Here is a 13,886-nt window from a genome sequence, read left to right on the forward strand (position 1 = left end):
CACTTCCTTCATCTTTGAAATTAGGGACCGATTTGATTTAGATTAGGGGTGGCTGGAGGTTTAGTATGTCTCGTGCAAACTGATTGATTGGTAGAGTCTGCCTGGGGAATTGTATAGAGAACTACTGTGCAGGACTCCATTATTGATGTCTGCCCTGGGTTCAGAATTGGAACATTGTGCGGAGTCAAGTGTTTATCATCCTTGGGCTGAGTTTCCCACTCCCACTTCCAGAATCAGAATTTCTGAGGTTGGAGCCCAGGGGTTTATATTTCTAGCAAGGTACTTAGGTGATTTTGCTGCCAGCAGCTCAGTACCATCCACAGATTGGAGTTTGGGAACCATGAGAATAGACGTTCTTTAAGGAGCTTTCCGGCTCTGGGTTCCACGAGTCTAGAACAGGCTGAAGGGTAAGTTGAGGCAGAATTGAGCAGAGCCTCAAATGCTGAGCCCGGGAGATTGGGGCTGATTCTGAATCCCCATCCAGTCCCCTGCGAGTCCTTGAGTGCGTGCGCTCAAGAATGGGTTCGGAGGAGGAAGTGGGGGAAGGGGTGCTGGAGTCAGCCCGTCCGGATCCCCCATGTTGAGAAGGCGGCCCGTGACCCCCCACAGAACCGCCACGAGATGCTGGCTGTGGAGCCCATCAACGAACTGCTGAGGGACAAGTGGCGCAAGTTCGGGGCCGTCTCCTTCTATATCAATGTGGTCTCCTATCTGTGCGCCATGGTCATCTTCACCCTCACCGCCTACTACCAGCCGCTGGAGGGCACTGTGAGTGACCGCGAGCCGGGCAGGCACTGGGGCACAGCCGGGTCCTCCTGGGCCCGGAGAGGGAGGGGCTGCAGAAGACAGGAACAGGATGGGGAGGTGCTCCCCAACGCCTGGCGGAGGAGGGGGAGGGAGGAGGCCCCACAGGATCCAGATGTTTGGGGCATGGGGGAACATATGGATCTGGGGCCAGATGTTGGAGGGGCTGGTGAGGACCTGCGTGCCCCTGTCCGCCAGCCGCCATACCCTTACCGCACCACGGTGGACTACCTGAGGCTGGCCGGCGAGATCATCACGCTGTTCACCGGGGTCCTGTTCTTCTTCACCAACGTGAGTGCTTGGCCCCCAACCCCACCAGCCTGCCCGTCCTCCTCCTCCTCTCCTCTTCCTCCACCTCTTTTGGCTCCCCTCTCCTCCTCTCTTCCTTCTCCTCTCAGTTCCCCCTTCTACCTCCCCTCTGCACTCCTGGCGGCTCCACCCCATCACGTGCCTCCTCCCCTCTTACAGATCAAAGACTTGTTCATGAAGAAATGCCCTGGGGTGAATTCTCTCTTCATCGATGGCTCCTTCCAGCTACTCTAGTGAGTACAGGTGCTGGGGCTGGCGGCTTCTGGGTTGGGCTGGGACATCATTCAGATTGGGGTGGGGAGGTGACTCTATGAGGAGTGAACTCAACCAGCCCAAACAGCTGTAGCCCAAAGTCAGGACAAGGCCAATGTCAAGCAATAGGGTCTTCAGGCTAAAGCAAGATTCTGGTTGCTAGAAAGTTACCATATGCACCATGGATAAAAATAATTTAACCACTTATGCTGGTGATCGACTGCTAATGTATGCCTGGAGTGCCATGTTGAGAAGAATCTTGAGGCTGTGGCTGTCTTTAGTGGGAAAGAGTGCTGTGCTCGATTAATGATGTCTGCCTGGGGCATAGGATGAGTTGATGTATGTGTGCTACATCTTTTCCCTTTCCCTTAGAGGTAGAGAACAATGAAATTCACCAAGCCACAAAATCTCCACCAAACACCACTGCATCTTTCTCTAGCAATTCCAAAGGGCATCCCTTTGGGATCTTATAGGGCCTCAGGACCATTACACACACAGTAATTGCCAATTACTTGAGCATTTTGGTTAACAGAATGCTGGGGAACCCAGTGAATCCACTTTGTCTCCCTTCTGGGGGTCTAGAAGACATTGGGGTGTCCTGGTACCCTGGAGGGCTTGGGGGCATGTGTCCGCCTCCAGGGCCTCATTGTCCCCTCTGCCCCCTCTCGTGGTCTCTGCTGCCCTTAGCTTCATCTACTCCGTGCTGGTGATTGTCTCGGCAGCCCTCTACCTGGCGGGGATTGAGGCCTACCTGGCCGTCATGGTCTTTGCCTTGGTCCTGGGCTGGATGAACGCCCTTTACTTCACCCGCGGGCTGAAGCTGACGGGGACCTATAGCATCATGATCCAGAAGGTATGGGCCGGGGGACCCTCCGGATTGTGTTCCTGGAGGGAGCCACACCCCCCTCCCCCACGCACATCTTACATGTGCAGACGGTGCCCTCGGACCTGAGGATGTGGGGTGCCGTGGGGGCCGCAGCAGGGCCTGGACTTCGGGGAGGGGCAAGGGTGGAGCTGGAAAGATCTGGGGTGGAGGAGTTGGGAAAGCGGGAAACCATGTGTCTTAACTCTGCCTCCACAATCCCGCTGGGGTCTGTAGATCCTCTTCAAAGATCTTTTCCGCTTCCTGCTGGTCTACTTGCTCTTCATGATCGGCTACGCCTCAGGTGAGCCCGGGGCGCCCGAGGGGCTGGCGGGGTGGTGCAAGGACTGGACCGGCGGCCGTGATGGGTGGAGGAAAAGGTGTTTGCTGAGTTGTCGCTGAGAACGAGGCACTGGGCTGTCCTTTCCCATCCCCGCCTGATTTAATCCTGCCAACAAGTCGGTAAGGTGAGTGCCTTTATGATGCCCTGTTACAGATAAGGAAACTGAGGCTTAGAAAGGTTAAATAACTTGCCCAAGTTCAAATGCTAGGAAAGGGTAAAACTGTGTTAGACATCGTTGCAAAAGAAGCCACCCAAAATTAGTGGTTTAAAATCACTGCCGTTTATTATTGCTCCCAGGTCTATGGGTCATCCGGGGGGTTGTGCTGACCTGGGCCAGATTTGCTAATCCTGAAGGGCCCCTGTGTCTGTGGCAGCTGGTGGGTTGGCTGCCGGCTGACTCGTCCAGCTGAGGTGGCCTCAGTGGGTGACTTTGCTCTCTTCCCCATGGTCACTCATCCTCCAGTCGGCAGGCTTGGGCTTGTTCACATGACGGTCTGCGGGTTCCTAGAATGTGAGCGGAAGTGTTCAAGGTCATGGCCTGGCACAGCATCACTTCCGCCATACTCTATGGGCAAAAGCCAGTCTCAGGGCCACCCTTGTTCAAAGGGTGGGGAAACAGATGCTCCCTCTTGATGGAGGATGCTGCAAGGCCACACTGAAGGGGTGTGGATGCAGGGAACAGTGAATTTTAATAAAGAATCTACCAGCCCAGTTCTTTTGTAAAGCTCAGTCCTGGCCCCCTCCAGTGTATGCCTTCTCCATGATGTCATGAGGCTGTGTGACCTCAGTGGCACAGGCCATGGGGGAAGGACCAGGGACGAGGACACTCACCAAGCCATTGGGCTGGTTCTCAATGGATGGGTGATCTGCCATCCAATGCCCAACATCCAAAAGGGAGTGGCCAACTCAGGCTTCCCCAGGCCACATTCGCACCTGAGAGGTTGGTCTGGGGACCAGCACTGAAGCAGAAATCTGATGATGGTGCTATTTTAACCCAGATGGTGCTGAGGCCCTGCATGAGTTATTGTGGGGAAGCAGAACTGTAGCCATGGCTGGGGAGACAGGGACAGGGTACGTCTGTCCCCTCCACAGAGAGCACTGGGAAGAACTAGACAGTGTCAAGCGTTCCGTAATGGCTTTAGGAGTCCAGCCCTCCTGCAGTCCTAATTTTAGAAAAAGGCAGAAGCTTAGGGGTTAAAGTAGCAACTTAGCGGTCGGCTTGGTCCCAGGGCTTCTCCTGCTGGGGGCCACTAAATCTCCAGTCTGAGGCTGATATGACATAAACATGACACGCATGCCCATGTTCCCCACTTTTGTGCCCATAGCAGACATTGCTAATGGATCACAGAACGATTTTTTCTGATGAGCCCAGACAAGGTCTCAGAATCCTTCGCAGCACGTGTTTCAGCAGCTACTACATGATAGAATAGCGTTCTCCTATGACTTGAAACCTACTTACTGTATTTCCGGCTTGAAGGCACTGTGACAGTCTGTGCCCCACTGACGGAAGGGGCTCAGCCTCCTCATGCTCCCTGCCCAGGCTGGTTTAGAGGCAGGTTGTTGCTGCTGAACTGTGTTGAGAAGGCCTCTGAGGCTTCGCCTGGGCTTCGTGGGAGGGGATGAGCACAGTGATCAGTTTGTGATGTCTGGAGGGGGCAGGGCCGTAGCCAGCACGGCTTCTGGGACGATCAGGACTGGTACCTCGTTTCGGCTTCCACTCTTCCTCTCGGAGCTGGTGTGGGCCAGGAAACAGGAGCATGAGAGAGAATCTGCCCCCGGAATGCTCGCGTTCCAGGCTCCCAAGACCTCTAAGGATGACGGGCTGGATTAGGGATTCTCGGCTTTGGCACAGTTGCTGTTTGGGGCCGGGTCATTCTTTGTGGTGGAGGCTGCCCTGTGCACAGTGGGATGCTGAGCAGCATCCCTGGCCTCCACCCACGGGGTGTCAGCAGCGGCACAGCCCCGCCAATTGTGACAACCGAAAATGTCTCTAGACATTGCCAGATGTCCCCTGGGGGAAGAATTGGCCCAGGTTGAGGACCACTGGACCAGACCCTGGGAAGCTCTTCCCTGTTAGCAAGAGTTTGTGGGAAGAGCAAAGGCTTTGGATCCCGGAGGACCCGGGTTCGACCTTGGGCTTGGCTGACGGGCTGGGTAACCGTGGGCCGCTGCTCTCTCCTCGCCAAGCCTCAGCTTTGCCCTCCATCAAATGGGATTGATGCTCCCACCTCTCAGCCTGCATCCTCACGCTCGGCGACTGTCACCTCCCGCAGCCCTGGTCTCCCTCCTGAACCCGTGCGCCAACATGAAGGTGTGCAACGAGGACCACACCAACTGCACGGTGCCCACCTACCCCTCGTGCCGCGACAGCGAGACCTTCAGCACCTTCCTCCTGGACCTCTTCAAGCTGACCATCGGCATGGGCGACCTGGAGATGCTGAGCAGCACCAAGTACCCCGTGGTCTTCATCATCCTGCTGGTCACCTACATCATCCTCACCTTCGTGCTGCTCCTCAACATGCTCATCGCCCTCATGGGGGAGACGGTGGGCCAGGTCTCCAAGGAGAGCAAGCACATCTGGAAGCTGCAGGTGAGGCCCTGGGACTCCCATCGCCACCCCGCCAGCCGCCCTTCTCCTTCCAAGATGGGGAGACCTGACCCACCACACCCCCTCAGCCTCTGCTCTGGGCCAGCTGCATCATCTCATTTTGCCTCCACTTCCCTGTCTGTAAAATGGGCATTGAAGGCTGCTGCCCGCTTCCCAGAGCTGCCTGGTGCATGTCCAGGTGGCTTTTTGCCTGGCCATCAGCAGTGGTCTAGGTTCACCTTGTGGTCCAGCTCGCAGGACACAGTCGGCTTCCCCAGCACCCCTGAGGGAGCTCTGTTGGTGCAGGAGGTGCTCAGAGAGCATGAGCATTGCAGCAGGGCTCCCTCGCTGAGCCGGGGACAGCTTCTGTGCCCCACCGCGGCCCAAGAGACGAGGCTGGCATGGGTATAGGCGACCCCATATTCTCATCAGAGGGGCTTCCACCAGCCCAGGCATAGCTTCCTGAGCGTGCTCCGTCACAGAGGAGAAGCCGACGTGGACATGGGCCTCGTTGGCCCAGGGGAGCTGCTGCCCTTGCTTCCTGAAGGTTCCTATGCAATCCTAAGAAGCAGAGGCCCTGGGGGTCCCCACCCACCTGGGCCACGTGCCGTTCACGAACCTCATGGTTCACAGTCAATGGTGCCATCACAAGGTCCAGAAATGAGCACCTACCCTTCAAGGAAATGGTGCAGTGAGAAAAAAACCCAGGATCATCCTGCCAGGTGTGGGGCTCAGCGAAACATCTGGACCTGCTCTTCACCTTGACCCACACTGCTTACTTCCCCGAGCCTCAGTTTCCCCACTGAGTGTAACTCATGAGATGCAAACTGGCAGCCCGTGGACTGGATTTGACCAGCAAAGATTTATTTTTTCTGCATTACGATATTTTTTAAAAATTTAATGCAAAATTTTATAATTAAGAGATTTCTTATAAAATGCCAGATTTCTGGCCTTTCTTGAAAACTTAGAAGCCAGGCAAGGCAGGCCTGCATTCCTGCCTGGCAGCGCGGGTGGAAGAGAGCACATGGGCCCCCTGGTTTGCCCTAGTCCCCACCCCTCCCTGGTGATTCCCAACACTGAATGGTGACTGCTGTGCGTGGGTCATGGGGCTCGGGCTGTGGCATTCCTCCATCTGGTCTGCTTCGCTCCTTTGTTCTCCTGCCAGGCCTCTGTGGGTGTTTGGGTTTCTAACCCGTTTCTAGGGGCAGTGGGAGCTGGAAAGTCTGGTTCTCTGCCTGCCCCGGCCTGTCCCGTTGTTTCTGTCTCACCAATGGCCTGCCCCACTCCCCCTTCCCGCAGTGGGCCACCACCATCCTGGACATCGAGCGCTCCTTCCCCGTGTTCCTGAGGAAGGCCTTCCGCTCTGGCGAGATGGTGACCGTGGGCAAGAGCTCGGACGGCACTCCGGACCGCAGGTGGTGCTTCAGGTGAGGCGGTAGACCCGTCCTGGTGGCTCAGGCCACCTTGCGTTTTCTGCCCATTGCAACTTCCCGAGCCACCGAGGCCCCCAGGGATCCGACCAGAGTTCGGTTCCACTGGGTGATCTTGGGCAAGTTGGTTTACTCTCAGCCTCGGTTTCTTCATCTGTGAAATGGGTCAGTGATAGCACCCCCCCCCCCCAGGCCAGCTGTGTGGGTTAGCATGTATGATGTGCCTGGTGGGCGCCCAACGCACACTGGGGCACCCGCACAGCAGCTGGTGTGACTGCTCCTCTGTCCCTTGCTGGGGGTGGAGGGGGTGCCCATCTGAGAGCATCACCTCTATTGATGGAACAGCGGGGTGAGCTTCGGCTGGAAGGGGAAACTGAGGAAACAGCAGCTTCCAGGGTGGAGACATTCCCAGATGCACGAGGAATCTTTTAAGGTGGTGCATTCTTTGTAAAGTGATTGCCAGCAGAGAGCACAAGCGTGACATCTGGAGTCCGGCCGAGTCAGTTCCCCATCTGTGAAGTGTGGACCTTAACAGCAGCCACCCCATAGGCCAGCGGCTCTATCCTGTTCAGTTCGAATCCAGAGTTCAGATCCTGACTCTGTAATTTATCGGCTTGGGGACCTTGGACAAGCAGGTTAACAAGCCTCGGGTTCCTCATCTGTGGAGTGGGAACATTGAATGTGTCTTCTTTGCTGGGTCCTGACATGTACAATTGCTCAAAATATGGAGGTTGAATGAAAATAACAAAAAAATAATTTTAAAAAGGAAAAATTATATTGAGCCAATTTGGGCCCAAGAGGCTGTAACTTGACTTTACAACGGTGTCCCAATAATAAGAGGAGAGAGGATCGAGACGGAGGGTGTCCACTGCAGAGGACTGAACAAGCAAAATGTGGTCCATGTGTACAATGGAATATTACTCAGCCATAAACAGGAACAAAGCATGGACACGTGCTACAACGTGGATGAACCTTGACAAGACTGTGCTGAGTGAAAGCAGCCGGACACAAAGGGCCACGTGCTGCATGATCCCGTTTACATGAAATGTCTGGAAATGGTAGATTCGCAGAGATAGAAAGTAGAACAGAACTTACCCGGGGCTGGCGGGAGGGAGAATGGGGAGTTATTGCTTGGTGGGTGCAGAGTTTCTGTTTGGGGAGATGAAAAAGTTTTGGAACTAGGTAGTGGTGATGGTTGCACGATCTTGAGAATATAGGTAATGCCACTGAATTGCACATTTAAAAATAGTTAAAATGGCAAATTTTATATTATTTTACCACGATTAAAGACAAAAAGGAGGATGTGCTGGGGGAGGGAGCAGGGAGGGTGCCGGGGGGCAGGGACGGGTGCTGCCTCGGTGGGGGCTCCCCCGACCCTCTCTGTGCTGTGGCCCCGCCAGGGTGGACGAGGTGAACTGGTCCCACTGGAACCAGAACTTGGGCATCATTAACGAGGACCCGGGCAAGAACGAGAGCTACCAGTATTATGGCTTCTCGCACACCGTGGGCCGCCTCCGCAGGGGTGAGTGGAGGTGGGGAAGAGCCTGGGGCGTGGAGGGGACCCCTGGTCCATCCTCACCACTCATTTGCTTTGAGCAGTCCTGTCCCCTTTCTGGAGCTCAGTGTTCACGTCTGTGGAATGGGAGGGTCGGATGGGCTGCCCGCTGAGTTTCCCTTGCTGCTCGCGAATGCTGGAGCTCCTCACACCCATTCCACTGAGTGCCTGAGACACAGTGGAGGGGACGTGGGTGCTCGGGCATTCTGACCTGGGCTTGAATTCTGATTCTTCCATTTACTGTGTGCTCCTGGACAGACACCTTGCCCTCTCTGAGCCCTAGTTCCATCTCTGTAAAATGAGGATGATAATACATAATCCTTTAGATCACTGTGGAGTGCCTGGTACACAGTAGGTGCTCAATATATGCATGTGCCTTCTCCGCCAACCCTCATCCCTGCTCCTCGTGCTCACTGCAGATCGCTGGTCCTCAGTGGTGCCACGTGTGGTGGAACTGAACAAGAACTCGAACCCGGACGAGGTGGTGGTGCCTCTGGACAACATGGGGAACCCCAGCTGTGATGGCCACCAGCAGAGTTACCCCCCCCAAGTGGAGGACTGATGACGCCCCCCTCTAGGGGCCGCGGGCAGGGGCAGGGTCTCCAACCTGCAGCCTAAGCCCGTCCCCTCCGCCTGCCCATTTCTAGTCCACCTGCATTTCAGAGGCGCCTCCCGGGGTGTCCCCCCACATGCTCCTTTGACCCCCAGAGGTGAGGGCCGGTGGAGACACCGGGGAGGCCCCAGCACCCTCTGGTCCCCAGGCTCCTGCCACCAGCTCTGCCTCCTACCGGGTGCAGGGCTCCCGGCCGCCTGTCTCACTCCCATGGAGTCACATAAGCCAACGCTGGGGCCTCTCCGTCCACGGGGGCTCAGACCCGCGTCTTCATTATTTATTTGTTCTGCTCTCAGGAAAGTGACGTGACCCCACCCTCAAGTGGAACCTGGCTGAGGCCTCAGGACCCGGTTCCAGGTGCACTGAGGGCCAGGCCCCGAGCCCCAGCCTAGCCCAGGCTGCACACACCACCATGTGTAGCCCATGGGGGCTCTGCTGGGGGGCCGAGGCCCTCGGGGTGGGGCCACGCCTTCTGTGTGTTTTGTAGAGGGTCTGGGACTTGTCGGTGCTCAATAAATGTTCATTCATTGATGGTGGAGATGGTGGGGATGATGGTGGGGGGAGTGGTAACAGGCTCGGGGGCGACAGCAGGGAGATGGGAGAGCTAAGGAATGCCCATGCTGGGGGCACGAGGGCAGTAGAAATGACCTGGGGGTGATCAGGGGGCTGGACTGGGGGCGGTGGTGTTGGTGGGGGCCTGAGAGGCAGGGGTGAGAGTGGAGTGGTGATGGGGAAGGTAGACATGAAGGGAGTGGGGGGACAGTGATGCTGCTGGGGGGAGAGTAATGCTCATCAGGGGATAGTGATGCTGGTGGGGGGTAACGATGTGCTGGGGGGGGTAGGACAGCTGCTGCGTGGGGGCAGAGCAGAGGCGGAGATGACAGCTCTGGAGACGGGTGAGCCATCCAGTGTCAGCAGTGGACTGATGGTGAGGACAAGAGTGGCCCTCGTAAGGACGGTGGTGGCGACTGGCATGGTGAGAGTGCCTATGGATCCTGGGATGGGATGGGACCTCCTGCTTCCCTCCGTAGGGCCCACGTGCTGGTGGGGCTTTGACTGGTGAGCTGGAGCTGAAGGCCAACCCGATTCCCTTCCCAGGGCAGCCATTCACCCCGGGGTCACCCCCAACTGCCGATCAAGCCCCCGGGCAGCGCCACGCCTCCTGGCATGAGGAGGGACCCCCCGCAATCATCCCATCTTGCTGCTCCACCCTGGAGCTGAGGAACCTGCAGCTAGCTGAAGGGTCCCTATGACCTCCCCAGCTTCCTGGCCCTGGCTGGGGCTGGGGTCTTAGGTCCCCTCTGGAGCTTCACTTGGGAAGGGCGTGGGGCTCTGCGGACCTGGCCCAGGGCAGCTGCAGTGGGACACACACGCAGGGCGTGGGGTCTGTGCCCTCTGCCCAAACTGTGGCAGTGGGTTATTTGGGGAATTTTGGTGGAGTCGCTTTACCTCTCTGGGCCTCCGTGTCCCCATCGGTCAGAAGGACGAGAATCAATGACCTGAGGGGCGTGAGTCCATCCAGCTCTTTGAGAAGGAAGGAGGACCAATGGTATTACCGTCAAGGGTGGTGGGAGGCTGGGACCTTCCCGAGGTCCCATTCCCCCCTCTCTCCGTTGCCTCCTGGAGGCTGCTGGGCTCTCCTTGTGGTCCACGGTGGCCCCGCTTTTCCCATGGCTGCACGTGTCTTCATTCTAATCCAACACCCACACAGCGTGTCCTCATGGCAATCCGGCATTCTCAGTGGGGTCCCAAGAGCCATTCTGATTGGACGGACTTGGGTCACATGTCATTCCTGAGCCAATCCCGTGGGCAAGGGGTGAGACGCCCTCACTGGCTGAGCCAAGCCTTCTGGGTAACAGGATAGATCATAAACTCCGAGCCTCAGTGTCCTCATCTGTAAAATGGGGCCCAGCCTTGGTAACGATCAAGTGACTCCCTGGGCTTTTCAAAGAAAAGAGGATTGTTTGTGGTGTTCATACAGTTATGTGTTTTGGGCAGCAACTAGCAGAAAACTTACACTGGCTTAAAGAAAAAGGAATATTTATTGTCTCAGATAGGAGGGAGTGTCAAGTTGGGGAGGGCACTAAGGCTGGTTAACACACAGTCTCTGCGACTCATTGAAGGATCTGCCGCTCCTTTATCCCTTCGACATTTGTCAGGCTCTGTGCTCAGCGTCGCCCACCTGGGTGTGCTGGCTTTTTCCTCAAGGACACAACATGGCACCACTGTTCCAGGCATCACACCCAGAACCCGCTGCATCCAGAGGAAGAAGGAGAGATGGTTCTTCCTGTGTTGTGTCTCTTTTTATGCGGGAGGAGACCTTTCCCTGAAGTCCCCCAGCTGACCTCCCCTCTCGTATTATTGGCCAGAATTGTGTCATGTGTCCCAGGCTTTAGCCAGGCAGCACGCAGGAAGCAGTGGTTGTCCTAAAGAAGCATGGGGCAGTATGGAGGAAGGCAGTTTCCCCAGCCAGGTCTGGGTTCTGTGAGAAAGGAGGCTGGGGGACTCGATAGTGCATGTGCTACCGGCCTTTTCCCAGATGCCCCATCTTTCCAGTGGGAGTGGGCAACATTGTCAACAAGAACGGCTGTGGTGGGGCTGGCCTGGTGACATAGCGGTTAAGTGCGCACGTTCCACTTTGGTGGCCTGGGGTTCACTGGTTTGGATCCTGGATGTGGACATGGCACCGCTTGTTGTGGCAGGCGTCCCACATATAAAGTAGAGGAAGATGGGCATGGATGTTAATTCAGGGCCAGTCTTCCTCAGCAAAAAGAAGAGGATTGGCAGCAGATGTTAGCTCAGGGCTAATCTTCCTCAAAAAAATAAAATAAAATAAAATAATGGCTTAGTGGCTCATTCTGGGGCTATGAAGAGGTGACTTCTCTCGGGGGGGGGGGGGTTATGGGATGGGCCTGCCCACCGAATCAGAACTCCCTCTCACCTCAAAGAGACTCCATAACTTATTGAGGTGAATGCTTCATTCATTCATTTTTTGAAGAAATAACTGTAGGCTATGAATTTTCCTCTGAGAACATTTTTGGCTAAACATGTGGTAACTTTTTCAACAGCGATTTTCTAAAACTTTGATGGTTTGGGTGTTGAGTCTCTAGAACTCAAAAGCTGTTTAGGGGGAACTTAAAATATTTTCAAGTCATTGAGATTTTCTGTTTGTTACAGTTAAGACCTTAAAGATGACCTTTCCCATTGTCCTGCAAAGTGTGGGACAGGCACTGGTGGCATGCCTAAATATTCTCAGGTGACACATTGGAATTAGAATCATTTATGGGAAAACATACTCCACCTTTAGTTCTCTGTCTCTCCTGATTAGGGCTCAGTCTGATGCCTCTGTGTTTTTAATACCTTCCCCACACTTGTTAAAGTGTCTCTTTGAGTGAGAAAAGCCTGAGGTTCAGAACCTCTGGAGGCCAGAGCTAGAGCCATGGGGGGCGCTAGCTTCCCCCAGACCACCAGGACTGAGCATGGGGAGGGGCAGGTCCCGAGGAAAGTTGGAGTGTTGATCCCTGTGCTCGACTGCCTCAGTGGCCCCGATTCCCCACTCTTCCCTTTATCCGTGGCTTTGCAATGTGACTTTGTGGTGTTCTCCCACTGTGGGCAAGGTATAATTTCGCACACACCCCTGGCCTGACGATGTGACTTGTTTTAACCAATGGGCTGTTAGCAGATGTGCCCAGGCTAGCCCTGAGGAGGAGGATAAGAGACATGTGGAGCTGAGCGATGTCATCCCAGGCAAGGCCAGCCGAGATCAGAGGAACTTCACTGATGCATGACAAATGTTTTTATATGCTACTGAGTGCTTGTGATTTTTAAAGCACGGCCATCAATTTTGTGGCAATAGCTAGTGATACAGATGCTAGATGAAAGAGTAAATAGAACCTGGGCAGGCCAAAACAGTGGGATGTCCACTGCACTCCATGTTACAGATGGGGACACTGAGGCTCAGGGAGGCGAGGACTCGCCCAGGGCACCTGGCCAGTAAGTGGTAGAGGTGGCATTTGAACCCAGGCATTCTGCCCTCAGACCCCATCCTGACCCCTGGGGGGGTGAGAGGTGATGAGGCCAGGTCACTTGTGTGATGAAGACCTGGCTGTCACCTGCCACTTTTGCTGAGCCCCCGAGACTGTCAGCTCCCATTTAGAACCCTCTCTTGGTAAACGTACCCCTAAGTTTATTCCGACAAGGACTTCTCATTGTGTGCGTGCCTGTGTATCTAATCATGATAAACCACTTGTATGTCATATTTGACGGGAGGGTTTTTTTCATCCCAAGTTTAAAGCACTACTGGGAAATAATTAGAGCTACTGGAGTCAAAAACAATGGGACCCCATCAGAAAAGACAGTCTCAGAAACTCTGGGATCTTAACTGAACAATTATCTCTCATGCCTGTGAATAGTTCATTATTACATGCCCTGTTATTATTAGCTGTTATTATTGTTTCAGATGAATGCTGGGGATTTTTTTTAAAATCAAAAGCCATTTTCAACCACACTGTTCGTCTCCCCCCAATGTACACTTCTGACATTTCCGAACGTGATGATGTCGTGGTCGGCAGTCAGTCCCAGCTCCCCCAAATAACTGGGTATTCTGATCACTGCAGTTGGTTGGACAGGCCGTTGAATGCTCCAGGCCTCTGTTATTAACTTGTGACTCCCCGGTGAAAGCATTTGCATGAGAATCAAGCACCTCCTAGCTTTTATTTTTTAGGAATCCAAAGTCATCGGGGACAATGGGGAGATCTTTGTTCATCCCAAGCGTGTGAGATAGAAACAAAAGGAGGTGGTGGGGATGGAAGCAGAGGACAGGATGGCAGGGGCACTGGGCACTGGAGAGAGACCCAAGCCCCAGGGATAGAGGGCGGGAAGCTGGGAGTCCTGTGTTCTTGGAGGAAATCACCAAAAGGAGGAAGCAGAGGAACACAGATAAGGCACCCACCACGTGCTGGCCACCGCACTCAGTGGCTGGCGTTCATTGCACATGGTGTGGACACCTCTCCAGAAGTAACTCTCTTCCTTACTCACAGCAGCTCATTTTCTTCTGAGTTCTCCACTCTGCTCTATAGTCGTGGGCCAACCACTGCGACTCTGTTTCCCTTACCAGGTGTTGATAGAGGAA

At 54.9% G+C, this 13,886-nt stretch overlaps 1 protein-coding gene across 1 annotated transcript in view; it reads left to right on the plus strand.

The window, feature by feature from the left end:
* The window catches only part of TRPV4 (transient receptor potential cation channel subfamily V member 4), a 36,472-nt gene extending 27,188 nt beyond the window's left edge, over positions 1-9,284 (plus strand). The window contains exons 8-16 of the mRNA XM_046640915.1: positions 610-768; positions 1,003-1,095; positions 1,273-1,346; positions 2,053-2,218; positions 2,465-2,531; positions 4,844-5,160; positions 6,457-6,584; positions 7,988-8,109; positions 8,562-9,284. Coding sequence (XP_046496871.1) covers positions 610-768; positions 1,003-1,095; positions 1,273-1,346; positions 2,053-2,218; positions 2,465-2,531; positions 4,844-5,160; positions 6,457-6,584; positions 7,988-8,109; positions 8,562-8,704 — 1,269 coding nt within the window. The 3' untranslated portion in view covers positions 8,705-9,284. The remainder of the gene's footprint in view (positions 1-609; positions 769-1,002; positions 1,096-1,272; positions 1,347-2,052; positions 2,219-2,464; positions 2,532-4,843; positions 5,161-6,456; positions 6,585-7,987; positions 8,110-8,561) is intronic.
* The last annotated feature ends 4,602 nt before the right edge of the window (positions 9,285-13,886 follow it).

Source organism: Equus quagga, chromosome 15 (assembly GCF_021613505.1).
Source record: "Equus quagga isolate Etosha38 chromosome 15, UCLA_HA_Equagga_1.0, whole genome shotgun sequence".
NCBI classification, from domain to species: domain Eukaryota; kingdom Metazoa; phylum Chordata; class Mammalia; order Perissodactyla; family Equidae; genus Equus; species Equus quagga.